This window comes from Diorhabda carinulata, chromosome X (genome assembly GCF_026250575.1).
Source record: "Diorhabda carinulata isolate Delta chromosome X, icDioCari1.1, whole genome shotgun sequence".
NCBI lineage: Eukaryota > Metazoa > Arthropoda > Insecta > Coleoptera > Chrysomelidae > Diorhabda > Diorhabda carinulata.
In genome coordinates this window covers 609,382-631,303 of record NC_079472.1, presented here as the reverse complement: position 1 = coordinate 631,303, position 21,922 = coordinate 609,382, and the positions used below count along the sequence as shown (strand labels likewise).

Below are 21,922 nucleotides of genomic sequence, written 5' to 3'. Positions count from 1 at the left end.
AAAAACTTTCATTTATCTATGGAAACTGTCTCTTTCATAGACAAACGGGTTTTAGAGACTGTTTTACTCAAAAAAATCGCCTCTATTTGGCTTTAGAGTTCGTATTGTACGAAATAAACTTTCATTTGGCTTTGGCGACTGTTTTTTTTCACAAAAAACTTTCATTTATCTATGGAAACTGTCTCTTTCATAGACAAACGGGTTTTAGAGACTGTTTTACTCAAAAAAATCGCCTCTATTTGGCTTTAGAGTTCGTATTGTACGAAATAAACTTTCATTTGGCTTTGGCGACTGTTTTTTTCACAAAAAACTGTCATTTATCTATTGAAATTGTCTGTTTCATAGACAAACGGGTTTTAGAGACTGTTTTACTCAAAAAAATCGCCTCTATTTGGCTTTAGAGTTCGTATTGTACGAAATAAACTTTCATTTGGCTTTGGCGACTGTTTTTTTTCACAAAAAACTTTCATTTATCTATGGAAACTGTCTCTTTCATAGACAAACGGGTTTTAGAGACTGTTTTACTCAAAAAAATCGCCTCCATTTGGCTTTAGAGATCGTATTGTACGAAATAAACTCTCATTTGGCTTTGGCGACTGTTTTTTCACTAAAAACTGTCATTTATCTATTGAAATTGTCTGTGTCATAGACAAACGGGTTTTAGAGACTGTTTTACTCAAAAAAATCGCCTCTATTTGGCTTTAGAGTTCGTATTGTACGAAATAAACTTTCATTTGGCTTTGGCGACTGTTTTTTTTCACAAAAAACTTTCATTTATCTATGGAAACTGTCTCTTTCATAGACAAACGGGTTTTAGAGACTGTTTTACTCAAAAAAATCGCCTCTATTTGGCTTTAGAGTTCGTATTGTACGAAATAAACTTTCATTTGGCTTTGGCGACTGTTTTTTTTTAAAAAAAACTTTCATTTATCTATGGAAACTGTCTCTTTCATAGACAAACGGGTTTTAGAGACTGTTTTACTCAAAAAAATCGCCTCCATTTGGCTTTCGAGATCGTATTGTACGAAATAAACTTTCATTTGGCTTTGGCGACTGTTTTTTTTTAAAAAAAACTTTCATTTATCTATGGAAACTGTCTCTTTCATAGACAAACGGGTTTTAGAGACTGTTTTACTCAAAAAAATCGCCTCCATTTGGCTTTCGAGATCGTATTGTACGAAATAAACTTTCATTTGGCTTTGGCGACTGTTTTTTTCACAAAAAACTGTCATTTATCTATTGAAATTGTCTGTTTCATAGACAAACGGGTTTTAGAGACTGTTTTACTCAAAAAAATCGCCTCCATTTGGCTTTCGAGATCGTATTGTACGAAATAAACTTTCATTTGGCTTTGGCGACTGTTTTTTTCACAAAAAACTGTCATTTATCTATTGAAATTGTCTGTGTCATAGACAAACGGGTTTTAGAGACTGTTTTACTCAAAAAAATCGCCTCCATTTGGCTTTCGAGATCGTATTGTACGAAATAAACTTTCATTTGGCTTTGGCGACTGTTTTTTTCACAAAAAACTGTCATTTATCTATTGAAATTGTCTGTTTCATAGACAAACGGGTTTTAGAGACTGTCAATTAAATCTTTTGAATTTATCTATACATAAAACATTTTATCGTTTTCATATTTGAAGTTTTTTCGAAAATTAAATCTGTCAACTTATTTCGATATGTATATTAGAATTGACATTTAAGAAAACGGATGTTTTTGACACGCAAAAACGTTAAAATTGAAATTCCGTTTCTATTTTATGTTGTATAATTTACAAAACAACGTGAAAGTAGTTTTGCAAGAAATATTTGGAGTTGTGAAGATATATGAAAGCCGTCCCTGTAACCGGAGGTGAAATTCACGGTTATCACAGCTGTTTTGGTTTTCATTCAGTGGACTGAGCGCGATTGACTTGACGGATTGTATACGAACATCTTCTGATTGCGCCGGACTCGGTTTCGTTTTAACTAATTTATTTTCGAAAGTTTTTTGTTTGTTTCGGCTACAAAATCGTGAAATTTTTCTTCTATTTATCATGATATTAACGAGGGTAAGTGTTTATTGCGGAAATATTTCAAATTTATTATGAAAAAATCATCATTTTGCTAGGAGAAAATTTGATTAAAAAATATTTTTTAATCAGGTGTCTTTTCTCTAATGATTAATCATTGTTCCCATTCGATTTCTCATTTAATTCAATTTCTTTTTTATTTACTTTTACAATATTTCGTACACACCTTGTATATTGAGTTTTATAACTAAATCGGACTCACCAATAACCATTTTCCTCACTAGATTTCCCATGCAAATAAACATTAAAAATTATAAACAAACTAAAAAAAATACTTTTCGAGTTTCCCTCGTAAATATATTGAATGAATAAAATATTTTGTATGTGTATTAACAAACAAATAAAACTATCGATACTTAGTAAATAAAAAATAAATCCAAAGATTAAAATTGTTTTCTTTTAAAAATATTTGAATAAATTTATTTTTACGTAGGCGGTTATGACATTAACACACATAATTCGGTATCTGATTTATAGTGTGAACGAACCCGCGCACGCGTATATGTGTGTGTGTGTGTGTGTGTATGAACCTTGAGTAAACAGCGGCGGACGATCTATATTAGATATACAAATATAATTACGAAAATTCCCCCGTATAATAAGTATTAGAAAGGTTGTATTGTATGAAAATTAATGAAAGTTAAAACCCATTGTCTTTATTAAAAACGTGGGAACGTACTCGTATTTATTAACTACGTTTGAATTAGAATGTATGTTGTGTTGCATATACCACTTATACTATACTTTTAAGTTATACGTTTTTTCTTTTGAGGAATCCATTTTGTTTAATTTGCTATACGTCTTATGAATTATCGCATAATTTTAATACTATTTTTGTAATTTCTATTGAAAATTGTGTAAACATTTTAAATAGCACAATTTGTATAAATATATATTAGAATGTAGGCAACCATTAAATCATGTATAGCGATTGGAAATGTTTAAATTATAGGTTATAAATTCATCTATTTATATTTAATTATGGAATTTGAAATACGTTGCGTAACTTGTATAATTAATTAAAAATTGATACCATTTTTATAATTTATAGGAGAAAGTGTGCGTGAAACATTTCTTATTTGAAATTCTTCGAACGTTATTGACGAATGAATCAGTCTTCGACTGTAAAAGAAGAAAAAGTTGTTCTATAGTCAGGACCGTACTACAAAATTTGTTACGACAAACTTTTTTCGAGAAAATATTTTTATATCGATAATATTATTATTGAATACTAGTTTTATTTCGAATCAGTACCGTATTGAGTATTTTCTATTACAGATATGCCTCGTATCATTGATAATAATAAACGTAGACGGTTTACAAACGCCCAAATCGACGATGACGCGTACAGAACTGAAAGTATCTCGAAGTTTAGATCCGAAATCAACGGAAACATTAAACGTAGTCACTAGAGAAGGGGGTATAGCCCAACTGATCATAAAACGGAGAGATTCTAAAATAAATCAACAAGAAAAATTGTTTCCCGACGAAACCAGGGATCCGAAACAGATAGTAACCAATTGGATACCGATATCGTCGTATTATTACAATCCAGACGCATCGAATACGAAGAACGTATTCGTCAGCGACAGAATTCCCAACGTGCCGAATCCGGTCGTGATTCGGTCCGAAGAAGTTTTCATCGAACCGGATAAAAATCGGAAGCGATCCAGATCGATCGACGACGACGACGACGACGACGACGACGACGACGACGACGGTATTCCGGTGATACGAGGAGTGCGAATTCCGGACGATCCGAACGATAAAACAACCTGGAGGAACGCCCGAGTTATAAACAACAAATTAATACCGTACGAAGAGGGTTACAAACCGCCGAAAGCGATCGCGATCGGCGAATTGATTTACCCGAATAAAAATCGAAACATAATCGATAAATCGATCGATAAATCGATCGGTCCGTTTAGTAGAGAAGACAATTTCAAACGAACCGATAACGAGGGGGGTTCGTTCGGACCTTTTACTGTTAAAGATAACGACGATGTCGACGAATTGGATAAAGAAAAAAATAAATCTTTCATTAAATTCAGTTCCGGCGAACGTTTAACGACGCCGAATAACGATTTGGTCGATTATATTAGAGAAATTAATTCGAGGGAATCGTTTAAGAATTATTATACTTCTAGACAGTACAGATCGAAACAATTCCAGAGGAGGATGTTGCAATATCCCGGTAATAACGTTTTTTTTTTTTTTAATGTTTATGTTTAGTTTTATGATTTGATATTTGCAGCGGTGGATATTTCGTATCCGAATTCTCGTTTGTACGGTCCTCGACCGACGAAATTGAGTCCCGTCAATTTCAATGATGGCGTTAGGGCTCCGGTACTCCAATACGCGCATCCCGAATTAGGCGTGCAACCCGCTAAACCGACCACCGACGAGGAATACGACGATCATTCCAAAGAAAGAAATACGCAGTCGAGACTTTCGCAATATTATAAAAATCCGAGTAGTTTGGGATATCACAATCATAGGTTAGGAATTTTGTTTATTTTTTTTTTTTCTTTAATATCTTATCGATTTTGAATATTAATTTGTATAAATAACATCGATTTTGGGTGTTTTTTTTTTATTAAAACGTTGTTCGGACCAACTCGGTTGATCGTATACTTAGATTATTGCTGAAGATGACGTCCATTAACGCTGAACGTCCATTAACGTTGAAGAAGACGTCCAACAAACGCTGAAGATGACATCCATTATCGCTGAAGATGACGTCCATTATCGCTGAAGACGACGTCCAACCAACGCTGAAGATGACGTCCATTAACGCTGGATAATAAGTCCATTTACGCTGAAGATGACGTCCATTAATACTGAAGAAGACGTCCAACTAACGCTGAAGATGACGTCCATTAACGTTGAAGAAGACGTCCAACAAACGTTGAAGATGACGTCCATTATCGCTGAAGATGACGTTCATTATCGCTGAAGACGACGTCCAACCAACGCTGAAGATGACGTCCATTAACGTTGAAGAAGACGTCCAACAAACGTTGAAGATGACGTCCATTATCGCTGAAGATGACGTTCATTATCGCTGAAGACGACGTCCAACCAACGCTGAAGATGACGTCCATTAACGTTGAAGAAGACGCCCAACAAACGTTGAAGATGACGTCCATTATCGCTGAAGATGACGTCCATTAACGCTGGAGAATAAGTCTATTTACTCTGAAGATGACATCCAACCAATGTTAAATATGTCGTCCATTTACGCTGAAGATGACGTCCATTAATACTGAAGACGACGTCCAACCAACGCTGAAGATGACGTCCATTAACGTTGAAGAAGACGTCCAACAAACGTTGAAGATGACGTCCATTATCGCTGAAGATGACGTTCATTATCGCTGAAGACGACGTCCAACCAACGCTGAAGATGACGTCCATTAACGTTGAAGAAGACGCCCAACAAACGTTGAAGATGACGTCCATTATCGCTGAAGATGACGTCCATTAACGCTGAAGAATAAGTCTATTTACTCTGAAGATGACATCCAACCAATGTTAAATATGTCGTCCATTTACGCTGAAGATGACGTCCATTAATACTGAAGACGACGTCCAACTAACGCTGAAGATGACGTCCATTAACGCTGAAGAAGACGTCCAACAAACGTTGAAGATGACGTCCATTATCGCTGAAGATGACGTTCATTATCGCTGAAGACGACGTCCAACCAACGCTGAAGATGACGTCCATTAACGTTGAAGAAGACGCCCAACAAACGTTGAAGATGACGTCCATTATCGCTGAAGATGACGTCCATTAACGCTGAAGAATAAGTCTATTTACTCTGAAGATGACATCCAACCAATGTTAAATATGTCGTCCATTTACGCTGAAGATGACGTCCATTAATACTGAAGACGACGTCCAACTAACGCTGAAGATGACGTCCATTAACGCTGAAGAAGACGTCCAACAAACGTTGAAGATGACGTCCATTATCGCTGAAGATGACGTTCATTATCGCTGAAGACGACGTCCAACCAACGCTGAAGATGACGTCCATTAACGTTGAAGAAGACGCCCAACAAACGTTGAAGATGACGTCCATTATCGCTGAAGATGACGTCCATTAACGCTGAAGAATAAGTCTATTTACTCTGAAGATGACATCCAACCAATGTTAAATATGTCGTCCATTTACGCTGAAGATGACGTCCATTAATACTGAAGACGACGTCCAACTAACGCTGAAGATGACGTCCATTAACGCTGAAGAAGACGTCCAACAAACGTTGAAGATGACGTCCATTATCGCTGAAGATGACGTTCATTATCGCTGAAGACGACGTCCAACCAACGCTGAAGATGACGTCCATTAACGCTTGATAATAAGTCCATTTACGCTGAAGATGACGTCCATTAACGCTGAAGATGACGTCAATTAATATTGAAGACGACGTCTAACAAACGCTGAAGATGACGTCCATTTACGCTGGAGAATAAGTCCATTTACGCTGAAGATGACGTCCAACCAACGTTAAATATGACGTCCATTTACGCTGAAGATGACGTCCATTAATACTGAAGACGACGTCCAACCAACGCTGAAAATGACGTCCATTAACGCTGAATAATAAGTCCATTTACGCTGAAGATGATGTCCAACCAACGTTAAATATGACGTCCATTTACACTGAAGATGACGTCCATTAACGCTGAAGATGACGTCCATTAATACTGAAGACGACGTCTAACAAACGCTGAAGATGACGTCCATTTACTCTGGAGAATAAGTCCATTTACGCTGAATATGACGTCCATTAACGCTGGAGACGACGTCCAACTAACGCTGAAGATGACGTCCATAAATTTTGTTGACATTATTCATTAAATCACAACTTTTTCTCAGTATATTGCAGAAAATCCCGTCTCGAAATTATTAGTATACATAGTGATTCAAAAAAACAGTTTACGTTGCCACCATTTTGAATTTCCAAAATTTAAAAACATCATTTTTTTCAGAAAAAAATTCTATATATTGTTTTATATAATTTCAAATCGTTTTTATTATTATTTCTAAATTTAATCAATAAATTTTCAAATATTTTTCATTTCTTCAAAAATGAACGCTTCAAATTTTTTTTTCGAAATATAGTTTCACCATGTTTTAAAGCATAAAATTCTCTACAATTTCGACAATAACAATTTTTTTCTACGACCTAAAATAAAATACAAGAAACTCAATTCGAGTTCCTTAATCCGTTCCTGTAAATTTCGACGAAATTCATCATAGACTAATGATGATAAATTTGTTTGAATATTTGTTTATTATTATTTCTTAAATGTCCTTATTTTAATCTTTCCATATTGATTTTTTTCATTGATATAATCTTTGTAACGAATGAAAAATATCTGAATTTTTTTTTCGTTTTTTATTCGTCTTCAATTGACATTTGTGTTGATGTATATTCACGAACGATGGCGCCACTACATTTATTGACACAGGACGCAACTAAACAGAATGACATATTTCTAAAAAACGTTGCCATAAAACATCAAAATCTGTTAGTTAATTGCATAATCATTCATAAATATAATCGAAAACTTTTTCAAAGAAATCACTGCTGATCAATGTGATAAATATTTTTAGGTTTAGTAATTAGTAACGAAATTTGTTATTTTTTTTACAGGAAAGATGTTTTGAATTATCCGTACAACACGTATTATATCGAAACGAAAACCGAACAACCGTTTTGGGTTAAAATAACCGAAAGTATTAGAAATAAAGTACAAAACGGGTTTAATCAGATGCAACAATTGACGAAACCGGTTTTCGATCCCCTCGTAGAAGCCACGCACAAAATATCTCATAATCTCGGATTTTCTAATCAGCATAGGTACGCGCAGGATAAAATTGGGGTTTTGGCACCTGTAGGATCGTCGGTTATTCTACCTGCGTTGGGGTTAGTAGCTGGAGGAGCGGCTCTAGGTGATGTATTAATTTATTCAGTATTTTCTCACGGATATATATTTTTTTTGAGTTCATTTAAACGGAAAAATAAACAAAAATTAAATAAATAATTTGTTTTCGATATAAAGTTTCTATATTAATTGTTAAAATTTTATAATACAGAGACGTACGTCATTTTTTTTTAATTTATAAATAATTTTATTTTATAGTCTGGTATCTTTTTAATTTTTGCTCGTACAGAAAAATTGTAAATATCGAAATTGTAGGGAATTTTATGCTCTGTAATATGGTGAAACTAGATTTCAAAAAAAAAAATTTGAATCCCTTTTTTTTGAAAAAATCGAAAAAATAAATTGGAAATTAGTTTATGGGTGCGGAAAATGAATTAAAAATAATAATATTGAATTTATATTATTAAGGACATATAGAGGAAATGTTTTTGAAAGATTTGGCGTTTACAAGTTTTGAAAATTCAAAATGGCGGCCACGTAAATTAATTTTTTATATAGATATTTCTTAAATGCTGTTTACTATATGTATTTTTGCCCGTACAGAAAATTTGTAAATATCGAAATTGTAGGGAATTTTATGCTTTGTAATATGGTGAAACTAGATTTCAAAAAAAAAAAATTTGAATCCCTTTTTTTTTTAAAAAATCGAAAAAATAAATTAGAAATTAGTTTATGGGTGCGGAAAATGAATCAAAAATAATAATATTGAATTTATATTATTAAGGACATATAGAGGAAATGTTTTTGAAAGATTTGGCGTTTACAAGTTTTGAAAATTCAAAATGGCGGCCACGTAAATTAATTTTTTATATAGATATTTCTTAAATGCTGTTTACTATATGTATTTTTGCCCGTACAGAAAATTTGTAAATATCGAAATTGTAGGGAATTTTATGCTTTGTAATATGGTGAAACTAGATTTCAAAAAAAAAAAATTTGAATCCCTTTTTTTTTTAAAAAATCGAAAAAATAAATTAGAAATTAGTTTATGGGTGCGGAAAATGAATCAAAAATAATAATATTGAATTTATATTATTAAGGAACTATAGAGGAAATGTTTTTGAAAGATTTGGCGTTTACAAGTTTTGAAAATTCAAAATGGCGGCCGCGTAAATTAATTTTTTATTTATATATATCTCAAATGCTGTTTATTTTATGAATTTTTGCCCGTACAGAAAATTTGTTAATATCGAAATTGTAGGGAATTTTATGCTTTGTAATATGGTGAAACTAGATTTCAAAAAAAAAAAATTTGAATCCCTTTTTTTTTTAAAAAATCGAAAAAATAAATTAGAAATTAGTTTATGGGTGCGGAAAATGAATCAAAAATAATAATATTGAATTTATATTATTAAGGACATATAGAGGAAATGTTTTTGAAAGATTTGGCGTTTACAAGTTTTGAAAATTCAAAATGGCGGCCACGTAAATTAATTTTTTATATAGATATTTCTTAAATGCTGTTTACTATATGTATTTTTGCCCGTACAGAAAATTTGTAAATATCGAAATTGTAGGGAATTTTATGCTTTGTAATATGGTGAAACTAGATTTCAAAAAAAAAAAATTTGAATCCCTTTTTTTTTTAAAAAATCGAAAAAATAAATTAGAAATTAGTTTATGGGTGCGGAAAATGAATCAAAAATAATAATATTGAATTTATATTATTAAGGACATATAGAGGAAATGTTTTTGAAAGATTTGGCGTTTACAAGTTTTGAAAATTCAAAATGGCGGCCACGTAAATTAATTTTTTATATAGATATTTCTTAAATGCTGTTTACTATATGTATTTTTGCCCGTACAGAAAATTTGTAAATATCGAAATTGTAGGGAATTTTATGCTTTGTAATATGGTGAAACTAGATTTCAAAAAAAAAAAATTTGAATCCCTTTTTTTTTTAAAAAATCGAAAAAATAAATTAGAAATTAGTTTATGGGTGCGGAAAATGAATCAAAAATAATAATATTGAATTTATATTATTAAGGACATATAGAGGAAATGTTTTTGAAAGATTTGGCGTTTACAAGTTTTGAAAATTCAAAATGGCGGCCACGTAAATTAATTTTTTATATAGATATTTCTTAAATGCTGTTTACTATATGTATTTTTGCCCGTACAGAAAATTTGTAAATATCGAAATTGTAGGGAATTTTATGCTTTGTAATATGGTGAAACTAGATTTCAAAAAAAAAAAATTTGAATCCCTTTTTTTTTTAAAAAATCGAAAAAATAAATTAGAAATTAGTTTATGGGTGCGGAAAATGAATCAAAAATAATAATATTGAATTTATATTATTAAGGAACTATAGAGGAAATGTTTTTGAAAGATTTGGCGTTTACAAGTTTTGAAAATTCAAAATGGCGGCCGCGTAAATTAATTTTTTATTTATATATATCTCAAATGCTGTTTATTTTATGAATTTTTGCCCGTACAGAAAATTTGTTAATATCGAAATTGTAGGGAATTTTATGCTTTGTAATATGGTGAAACTAGATTTCAAAAAAAAAAAATTTGAATCCCTTTTTTTTTTAAAAAATCGAAAAAATAAATTAGAAATTAGTTTATGGGTGCGGAAAATGAATCAAAAATAATAATATTGAATTTATATTATTAAGGACATATAGAGGAAATGTTTTTGAAAGATTTGGCGTTTACAAGTTTTGAAAATTCAAAATGGCGGCCACGTAAATTAATTTTTTATATAGATATTTCTTAAATGCTGTTTACTATATGTATTTTTGCCCGTACAGAAAATTTGTAAATATCGAAATTGTAGGGAATTTTATGCTTTGTAATATGGTGAAACTAGATTTCAAAAAAAAAAAATTTGAATCCCTTTTTTTTTTAAAAAATCGAAAAAATAAATTAGAAATTAGTTTATGGGTGCGGAAAATGAATCAAAAATAATAATATTGAATTTATATTATTAAGGACATATAGAGGAAATGTTTTTGAAAGATTTGGCGTTTACAAGTTTTGAAAATTCAAAATGGCGGCCACGTAAATTAATTTTTTATATAGATATTTCTTAAATGCTGTTTACTATATGTATTTTTGCCCGTACAGAAAATTTGTAAATATCGAAATTGTAGGGAATTTTATGCTTTGTAATATGGTGAAACTAGATTTCAAAAAAAAAAAATTTGAATCCCTTTTTTTTTTAAAAAATCGAAAAAATAAATTAGAAATTAGTTTATGGGTGCGGAAAATGAATCAAAAATAATAATATTGAATTTATATTATTAAGGACATATAGAGGAAATGTTTTTGAAAGATTTGGCGTTTACAAGTTTTGAAAATTCAAAATGGCGGCCACGTAAATTAATTTTTTATATAGATATTTCTTAAATGCTGTTTACTATATGTATTTTTGCCCGTACAGAAAATTTGTAAATATCGAAATTGTAGGGAATTTTATGCTTTGTAATATGGTGAAACTAGATTTCAAAAAAAAAAAATTTGAATCCCTTTTTTTTTTAAAAAATCGAAAAAATAAATTAGAAATTAGTTTATGGGTGCGGAAAATGAATCAAAAATAATAATATTGAATTTATATTATTAAGGACATATAGAGGAAATGTTTTTGAAAGATTTGGCGTTTACAAGTTTTGAAAATTCAAAATGGCGGCCACGTAAATTAATTTTTTATATAGATATTTCTTAAATGCTGTTTACTATATGTATTTTTGCCCGTACAGAAAATTTGTAAATATCGAAATTGTAGGGAATTTTATGCTTTGTAATATGGTGAAACTAGATTTCAAAAAAAAAAAATTTGAATCCCTTTTTTTTTTAAAAAATCGAAAAAATAAATTAGAAATTAGTTTATGGGTGCGGAAAATGAATCAAAAATAATAATATTGAATTTATATTATTAAGGACATATAGAGGAAATGTTTTTGAAAGATTTGGCGTTTACAAGTTTTGAAAATTCAAAATGGCGGCCACGTAAATTAATTTTTTATATAGATATTTCTTAAATGCTGTTTACTATATGTATTTTTGCCCGTACAGAAAATTTGTAAATATCGAAATTGTAGGGAATTTTATGCTTTGTAATATGGTGAAACTAGATTTCAAAAAAAAAAAATTTGAATCCCTTTTTTTTTTAAAAAATCGAAAAAATAAATTAGAAATTAGTTTATGGGTGCGGAAAATGAATCAAAAATAATAATATTGAATTTATATTATTAAGGAACTATAGAGGAAATGTTTTTGAAAGATTTGGCGTTTACAAGTTTTGAAAATTCAAAATGGCGGCCGCGTAAATTAATTTTTTATTTATATATATCTCAAATGCTGTTTATTTTATGAATTTTTGCCCGTACAGAAAATTTGTTAATATCGAAATTGTAGGGAATTTTATGCTCTGTAATATGGTGAAACTAGATTTCAAAAAAAAAAAATTTGAATCCCTTTTTTTTTGAAAAAATCGAAAAAATAAATTGGAAATTAGTTTATGGGTGCGGAAAATGAATTAAAAATAATAATATTGAATTTATATTATTAAGGACATATAGAGGAAATGTTTTTGAAAGATTTGGCGTTTACAAGTTTTGAAAATTCAAAATGGCGGCCGCGTAAATTAATTTTTTATATAGATATTTCTTAAATGCTGTTTACTATATGTATTTTTGCCCGTACAGAAAATTTGTAAATATCGAAATTGTAGGGAATTTTATGCTCTGTAATATGGTGAAACTAGATTTCAAAAAAAAAATTTGAATCCTTTTTTTTTGAAAAAATCGAAAAAATAAATTGGAAATTAGTTTATGGGTGCGGAAAATGAATTAAAAATAATAATATTGAATTTATATTATTAAGGACATATAGAGGAAATGTTTTTGAAAGATTTGGCGTTTACAAGTTTTGAAAATTCAAAATGGCGGCCGCGTAAATTAATTTTTTATTTATATATATCTCAAATGCTGTTTATTTTATGAATATTTCGGCGATTGTCAGTTTAGGTATTGAAATTTGATCAAAAAGTTATTTTTTAACGATTAAATCGAATTAAAAAATATAGTTTTATCGATATTTTTCATTAAAAAACTTATTTTTCAAATTATAAAAGAATAAATCTTATTGAATCCAACCCTGCGCGTTATTTTTTTTCTTAAAATATTTTCAAAACACGCGTTTTTGAACGACTATCCTTTTGTGACCAAAAACGAAAACTGAAATTGACTTTTAAACAATAAATTTTGAAATAATTTTTTATTTTTATTTAATCGTTAAAAAAATATGTGAATAATTTTTTTTTGATATTATTCATTAAATCACAACTTTTTCTCAGTATATTACAGAAAATCCCGTCTCGAAATTATTAGTATACATAGTGATTCAAAAAAATACAGTTTACGTTTCCGCCATTTTGAATTTCCAAAATTTGAAAACACCATTATTTCCAGAAAAAATATTCTATATATTGTTTTATATAATCTCAAATCGTTTTTATTATTATTTCTAAATTTAATCAATAAATTTTCAAATATTTTTCATTTCTACAAAAATGAACGCTCGAAATTTTTTTTTTCGAAATATAGTTTCACCATGTTTTAGAACATGAAATTTCCTACAATTTTGATAGTAACAATTTTTTTGTACGACCAAAAATAAAATAGTTATCAATACTAAAAACTTATTTCGAGTTCCTTAAGCCGTACCTGTAAACTTCGACGAAATTCATCATAGACTAATGATGATTAATTTGTTTGAATATTTGTTTGTTATTATTTCCTAAATGTCACTCGTTTTAATCTTTCCGTATTGATTTTTATTAATTTTTATAATCTTTGTAATAAATGAAAAAAATCTGAATTTTATTTCGTTGTTTATTCGTTTTCAATTGACATTTGTGTTGATGTACATTCACGAACGATGGCGCCACTACGTTTATTGACACGGAACGCAATTAAACAGAATGACGTAAACTCTGCTGACCAACGTGATAAATATTTTTAGGTTTAGGAGCGGCGGCTGTGGGTCGTTTTTTCACTCCAATCAACTTACAAAGAGGAAATTCCGTTTGGTCGATGGACGAGGAACCGGAAGATCATAAAATAATCAAAAGAGCCATAGAAAACGATTATTATTTACAAGAATTAACGAATAATTTGAAAAAACGCGCCGAATTATCAACACCGAACATTTGGGCCGATACTCCTTGTTCTAAAAAAGTTTTCTGCGAAGTTTTGTTACAACAACATCCCGACGAGGCGATTTTCATGGAAAAAAAGATGGAACGTCTAATTTCCACGTAAGTATAAATTATTTATAGTTGTACGTAACGTTGGTTCGTTTAAAATACTTTCTCCGAAATAGAAATTGTTAAAACGAGACGTCACTTTCTCCGAGTAGACATCGCGGCCATTCACCTTCGTCATTAGTACGGCGGAATGTTGTACAAATCGCTCGGGGCCGTGAAAATATAAAACAAAATAAATTTACAGGATGGTTTCTCGTAAAATAATAAAAATTTTTTTATATACAAGGCGATTCATTAAAAATTAATAGAATATCGTTTTGTATTTACTTATATTTGATGATGTTTTTATAGATTGCATCCGGATATTTCCGCGCAAGCTTCGGAACATCTTCGGGAAGTGATGGAGGCCGTAAAATTCCGAAAATGTTCGCAATATACTTGTAGACTACCCGTGGTATTATCTACAGAATATCTCTGATCGATTTGATAATTTTTAGTATTAATTCGATAAATTCCGATCTTGGTATTTCTCTGACGAAGAAAATATCGATGATTACGAAGTAGTTTCTTGTGAAACACGATTTATATATAGTTTTATATGAGAAATTTGTAAATCTGGCAACTTCTATAATTATTTCGAATCAGTTTTAACGTATTTCGATAATAAAATTAAATTATAACGTAGTTGCCATTAAAAAGTTTCAAAAACGTTCTTTTTTTTTAATAAAAATGATTTCTAGTTATGCCTTTTTGTATTTTTTTTAGCTACTTACAGTACCTACTATAATTTATATCCAAATTTATTTAAAACAATTTCGTAATAAATTTTCACTTATTCTAATTATATTTAATTACCTAGTCCGATACTGTCTTAATATGTTAATATCCATACAGTGGCGTACAATTTTTTATTTAATCAAATATTTTATTTATTATTAATTATAAAGTAAACGTTTGTTAAAAATGAAATATTTATATTATTTTGTTAATAAATTTATAAAAAAAAATTTAGTGTTTTATTTCCATACATTTTTCATGAGTTACAGTATGAAATGGTTGAAAAAAGGGGATTTTCAAATACGTACCTGGATTTTTTATACAAATAACTTTCAGATGGTCGGAATAGATTTATCGAGGAGTTTTTTTAATCATCCCCTAGAGAGGGGTGGAAATAGCGATAATAAATAGTGTATTTTCAATTTTAAAATTTTGGAACAATGAAAAAAAATGCTAAATCAACCTATAGATTTTTTAATTCTACACAAAAATTGCCCTTTGATATTTTTCGTTGATATTTAGTGAGTTAGGGTGGGTGGAGCTTAGGGGTTGGTAAAACAACGCGTTGAAATTGGAATATCAAAAAAAAATGTAAATATATGTTTATGAGATTATCAATTTTAGTCTCAAAGAAATTTTTTTCAATACAACACAGTTTGAAAAATTAAAAATATCGTTTTTCACCCCTTCTACGCAATGTAAAAAATATTTCTAGTATTTTATTTCATTTATTTATGATTTAAAAAAGTGAAGAACTTCCAAATTCCAATTTTTCGAGTTTTTTAAAAAGTTTTCATCCCCTAAGATACAGCCACCCTTATCAGTAATAGCGAAAAACTTCAAATATCAATTTTTAAATAAAATTGAAAAATCTATAATTTTGGATGCGATTTTTTCCCTAAGTTTCACCGTTTTTACAAAATTCAGAAAAAAATTTTTTTCCACCCCTATTAGGTGATGATTCTGTAAAAGTATTATCAGATCTATTCCAAACACTTAATTATAAAATATTTTACCAAAAAATTTCTGTTAGAAAAAAATTTTTCTCGGACTAAATAAAACCCTCTAGAGACGACTATGGTTTGTGGTATACAGGACCGGCGTTAACATAAACTTTGTTATATTTTATTTTAAAATATTAAATATCAAATATAACCACGTTATTAGTATATATAATTTAATTATAGCTTATTATAGGTCATAAATATTATACCAGGTGTTACGAAATTACCAAAAAAAAATTAAATTCGTAAAAAATTTTATTCATACTACAGATTTAAATGTATTTTATTCATGTTCCCGTCGCGCATTCGAATTTATCACAAGATCCTCCGGCTAGTCCCACATTCGAGGCCTGTTCGAGCTCCTGCAGGACCATATCGTACTCAAGGTCCGTCGTCAACGAAAACAATTTTGAAAAGTGAGGAGCTTCGAAATTCCAATTTTTCGACGAGTTTTTAAAAAAGTTTTCATCCCCTAAGATACAGCCACCCTTATCAGTAATAGCGAAAAACTTCAAATATCAATTTTTAAATAAAATTGAAAAAACTATAATTTTGGATGTGATATTTTTCCCAAGTTTCACCTTTTTTACAAAATTCAGAGAAAAAATTTTTTTCACCCTTATTAAGGGATGATTCTGTAAAAGTATTACCAAATCTATTCCACACACTTAATTATAAAATATTTTACCAAAAAATTTCTGTTAGAAAAAAATTTTTCTCGGACTAAATAAAACCCTCTAGAGACGACTATGGTATGTGGTATACAGGACCGGCGTTAACATAAACTTTCTTATATTTTATTTTAAAATATTAAATATCAAATATAACCACGTTATTAATATATATATATAATTTAATTATAGCATATTATAGGTCATAAATATTATACCAGGTGCTACGAAATTATCAAAAAAAAAAAATTAATTTCGTAAAAAATTTTATTGATACTACAGATTGACATTTATTTTATTCATGTTCCTGTCGTGCATTCGAATTTATCACAAGATCCTCCGGCAAGTCCCACATTCGAGGCCTGTTCGAGCTCCTGCAGGACCTTATCGTACTCAAGGTCCGTCGTCAACGAAAACAATTTTGAAAAGTGAGGAGCTTCGAAATTCCAATTTTTCGACGAGTTTTTTAAAAAGTTTTCATCCCCTAAGATACAGCCACCCTTATCAGTAATAGCGAAAAACTTCAAATATCAATTTTTAAATAAAATTGAAAAAACTATAATTTTGGATGTGATATTTTTCCCAAGTTTCACCTTTTTTACAAAATTCAGAGAAAAAATTTTTTTCACCCTTATTAAGGGATGATTCTGTAAAAGTATTACCAAATCTATTCCACACACTTAATTATAAAATATTTGACCAAAAAATTTCTGTTAGAAAAAAATTTTTCTCGGACTAAATAAAACCCTCTAGAGACGACTATGGTATGTGGTATAAAGGACCGGCGTTAACATAAACTTTGTTACATTTTATTTTAAAATATTAAATATCAAATATAACCACGTTATTAGTATATATAATTTAATTATAGCATATTATAGGTCATAAATATTATACCAGGTGCTACGAAATTATCAAAAAAAAAAATTAATTTCGTAAAAAATTTTATTGATACTACAGATTGACATTTATTTTATTCATGTTCCTGTCGTGCATTCGAATTTATCACAAGTTCCTCCGGCTAGTCCCACATTCGAGGCTTGTTCGAGCTCCTGCAGGACCTTATCGTACTCAAGGTCCGTCGTCAACGAAAACAATTTTGAAAAGTGAGGAGCTTCGAAATTCCAATTTTTCGACGAGTTTTTTAAAAAGTTTTCATCCCCTAAGATACAGCCACCCTTATCAGTAATAGCGAAAAACTTCAAATATCAATTTTTAAATAAAATTGAAAAATCTATAATTTTGGATGCGATTTTTTCCCTAAGTTTCACCGTTTTTACAAAATTCAGAAAAAAATTTTTTTCCACCCCTATTAGGGGATGATTCTGTAAAAGTATTACCAAATCTATTCCACACACTTAATTATAAAATATTTTACCAAAAAATTTCTGTCAGAAAAAATTTTTTCTCGGACTAAATAAAATCCTCTAGAGACGACTATGGTTTGTGGTATACAGGACCGGCGTTAACATAAACTTTCTTATATTTTATTTTAAAATATTAAATATCAAATATAACCACGTTATTAGTATATATAATTTAATTATAGCTTATTATAAGTCATAAATATTATACCAGGTGGTACGAAATTATAAAAAAAAAAATTAATTTCGTAAAAAATTTTATTGATACTACAGATTGACATTTATTTTATTCATGTTCCTGTCGTGCATTCGAATTTATCACAGGATCCTCCGGCAAGTCCCACATTCGAGGCCTGTTCGAGCTCCTGCAGGACCTTATCGTACTCAAGGTCCGTCGTCAACGAAAACAATTTTGAAAAGTGAGGAGCTTCGAAATTCCAATTTTTCGACGAGTTTTTTAAAAAGTTTTCATCCCCTAAGATACAGCCACCCTTATCAGTAATAGCGAAAAACTTCAAATATCCCTTTTTATATAAAATTGAAAAATCTATAATTTTGGATTTGATTTTTTTCCCAAGTTTCACATATTTTACAAAATTCAGAAAAAAAAATTTTTCACCCCTATTAGGGGATGATTCTGTAAAAGTATTATCAGATCTATCCCACACACTTAATTATAAAATATTTTACCAAAAAATTTCTGTTAGAAAAAAATTTTTCTCGGACTAAATAAAATCCTCTAGAGACGACTATGGTTTGTGGTATACAGGACCGGCGTTAACATAAACTTTCTTATATTTTATTTTAAAATATTAAATATCAAATATAACCACGTTATTAGTATATATAATTTAATTATAGCTTATTATAGGTCATAAATATTATACCAGGTGTTACGAAATTACCAAAAAAAAATTAAATTCGTAAAAAATTTTATTCATACTACAGATTTAAATGTATTTTATTCATGTTCCCGTCGCGCATTCGAATTTATCACAAGATCCTCCGGCTAGTCCCACATTCGAGGCCTGTTCGAGCTCCTGCAGGACCATATCGTACTCAAGGTCAGTTGTCAACGAAAACAATTTCGAAAATTTCAACAATAGATCCCCCGCAGCCGAATACTTTTTGGCTTTGAGAGGCTGTTGACATGCTACGTTTTGCAAACACCCAGTAGAACCTAAACAAGAACAATTTTCATACTTTCTTGTCGAAAATGGAATCAAATCAAATCACCTGTCAAATAACTCAGGTACATCAATATTTCGTCGTCAGTTAGAAATTTTTCGTCGTCTACGGCACTCCTGGCGTATTCCCCTTTCCAATGACCAGCTCCCAGAGTACCGGCAGCAAAAATTACCGCTTTCAGTAGTACCAACACAAACAAATTCGTTAAATTTAAAGAAACGATTTGAGAAGTACCGCCGCCCGTGGAAATAAATCCCCTGCTCATAAAATTAGACGCCAACGACGTCAAAATACCTCTAGCGTTAATTTGATTACTAAAAAAAAATAATTAAATACAGTATGTCAAAAAATTATTTGATTTAAGTAAGTTTCAACTTCCCCTGTATACAAATTACGATTTTTGTTGTAAAAAAAATCGAAAATCGAACGATTCTTATTAAATTAAACGTATAATTTTATTTCCTAATAGTTAATATACAGGGTGTTTGTTAATTTTATAATAACTTCGATTTTAAAATTATATTTTTGTAAATACCCTGTATAATATATCGAAATTATATATTGCAAGAACCAGTATTGATGTAAGAATTTAAATATACAGGGTGTTGTAACGTAATTTTACTCACTTATTCGTATTATCGTTATTTACGGTATAACCAGATACAAAAAAACAAAATTGAAAAAAAACACTGGAAAAAATCAAAATCGTGCGACGACTAGACATTTCGATAACGATAAAACGACTGCTACTAAAATCATCGTCTTGTGTCATTTTTTATATACAGGGTATTACCGCGTGCGTCGTAGCGTGTTTATAAATTATTGTATTGTTTAAATAAAATTTTTTTACGCTTTTCCAAAACATTGTTTATCGGTCGTTAATTTTTTCATATTAATTTCATTTTCGTACCCAAATACCTGAACACTTTCACTTTAACGAAACTAATTTGATTTTTTACGAACAATAGAATCGCGTTTTAAACGATAAGCAAAACTATATACAGGGTGTTCGTTTATATATAAAGAATATTTGTAATGAAATTCAACAATAAAAAACTAAAAAACCGTCGAATTTTAAGCAAAAAACATCGATTTTCATAGAAATTAGGATTTAAGCTGGAAAGTCCCCCACGTGACTTCGATTTTCTACTGGAAAAACCCTTCACGAAAATATTTTTTATAGTCCATTCACCAAACAATAAAAAAACTATAAAACCGTCGAATTTTAAGCAAAAAACATCGATTTTCATACAAATTTGGATTTAAACTGAAAAATCTCCAACGTGTCTTCGATTTTTTAGTGGAAAAACCCTTCACGGAAAATATCTTTTATAGTCCATTCATCAAACAATAAAAAAACTATAAAACCGTCGAATTTTAAGCAAAAAACATCGATTTTCATAGAAATTAGGATTTAAGCTGGAAAGTCCCCCACGTGACTTCGATTTTCTACTGGAAAAACCCTTCACGAAAATATTTTTTATAGTCCATTCACCAAACAATAAAAAAACTATAAAACCGTCGAATTTTAAGCAAAAAACATCGATTTTCATACAAATTTGGATTTAAACTGAAAAATCTCCAACGTGTCTTCGATTTTTTAGTGGAAAAACCCTTCACGGAAAATATCTTTTATAGTCCATTCATCAAACAATAAAAAAACTATAAAACCGTCGAATTTTAAGCAAAAAACATCGATTTTCATAGAAATTAGGATTTAAGCTGGAAAGTCCCCCACGTGACTTCGATTTTCTACTGGAAAAACCCTTCACGAAAATATTTTTTATAGTCCATTCACCAAACAATAAAAAAACTATAAAACCGTCGAATTTTAAGCAAAAAACATCGATTTTCATACAAATTTGGATTTAAACTGAAAAATCTCCAACGTGTCTTCGATTTTTTAGTGGAAAAACCCTTCACGGAAAATATCTTTTATAGTCCATTCATCAAACAATAAAAAAACTATAAAACCGTCGAATTTTAAGCAAAAAACATCGATTTTCATAGAAATTAGGATTTAAGCTGGAAAGTCCCCCACGTGACTTCGATTTTCTACTGGAAAAACCCTTCACGAAAATATTTTTTATAGTCCATTCACCAAACAATAAAAAAACTATAAAACCGTCGAATTTTAAGCAAAAAACATCGATTTTCATACAAATTTGGATTTAAACTGAAAAATCTCCAACGTGTCTTCGATTTTTTAGTGGAAAAACCCTTCACGGAAAATATCTTTTATAGTCCATTCATCAAACAATAAAAAAACTATAAAACCGTCGAATTTTAAGCAAAAAACATCGATTTTCATAGAAATTAGGATTTAAGCTGGAAAGTCCCCCACGTGACTTCGATTTTCTACTGGAAAAACCCTTCACGAAAATATTTTTTATAGTCCATTCACCAAACAATAAAAAACTGTAAAACTGTCAAATTTTAAGCAAAAAACATCGATCTTCATACAAATTTGGATTTAAGTTGAAAAATCCCCCACGTGTCTTCGATTTTTGAGTGGAAAAACCATTGACGGAAAATATATTTTATAGTCCATTCACCAAACAATAAAAAAACTAAAAAACCGTCGAATTTTAAGCAAAAAAACATCGATTTTCATACAAATTCGGATTTAAGCTGAAAAGTCCCCCACGTGACTTCGATTTTTAAGTGGA

At 30.0% G+C, this 21,922-nt stretch overlaps 2 protein-coding genes across 2 annotated transcripts; one reads left to right on the top strand and one right to left on the bottom strand.

The window, feature by feature from the left end:
* The first annotated feature begins 1,849 nt into the window (after positions 1-1,849).
* On the top strand, positions 1,850-15,022 carry LOC130902664 (uncharacterized). The gene is given in 5 exon segments (XM_057814916.1): positions 1,850-2,053; positions 3,353-4,572; positions 7,745-8,043; positions 14,006-14,300; positions 14,601-15,022. Coding segments are annotated over 5 exon segments (1,956 nt in total). The 5' UTR covers positions 1,850-2,038; the 3' UTR covers positions 14,728-15,022.
* A 3,964-nt stretch (positions 15,023-18,986) lies between these two features.
* LOC130902662 (uncharacterized) lies at positions 18,987-19,983 on the bottom strand. Its single transcript, XM_057814914.1, has 3 exons — positions 19,880-19,983; positions 19,302-19,567; positions 18,987-19,245 (listed from the first exon to the last, which is right to left on the bottom strand). Exons 1-3 carry the CDS (start codon positions 19,975-19,977, stop codon positions 19,031-19,033), a joined length of 579 nt encoding a protein of 192 aa, XP_057670897.1. The 5' UTR covers positions 19,978-19,983; the 3' UTR covers positions 18,987-19,030.
* Between the last annotated feature and the right edge of the window lie 1,939 nt (positions 19,984-21,922).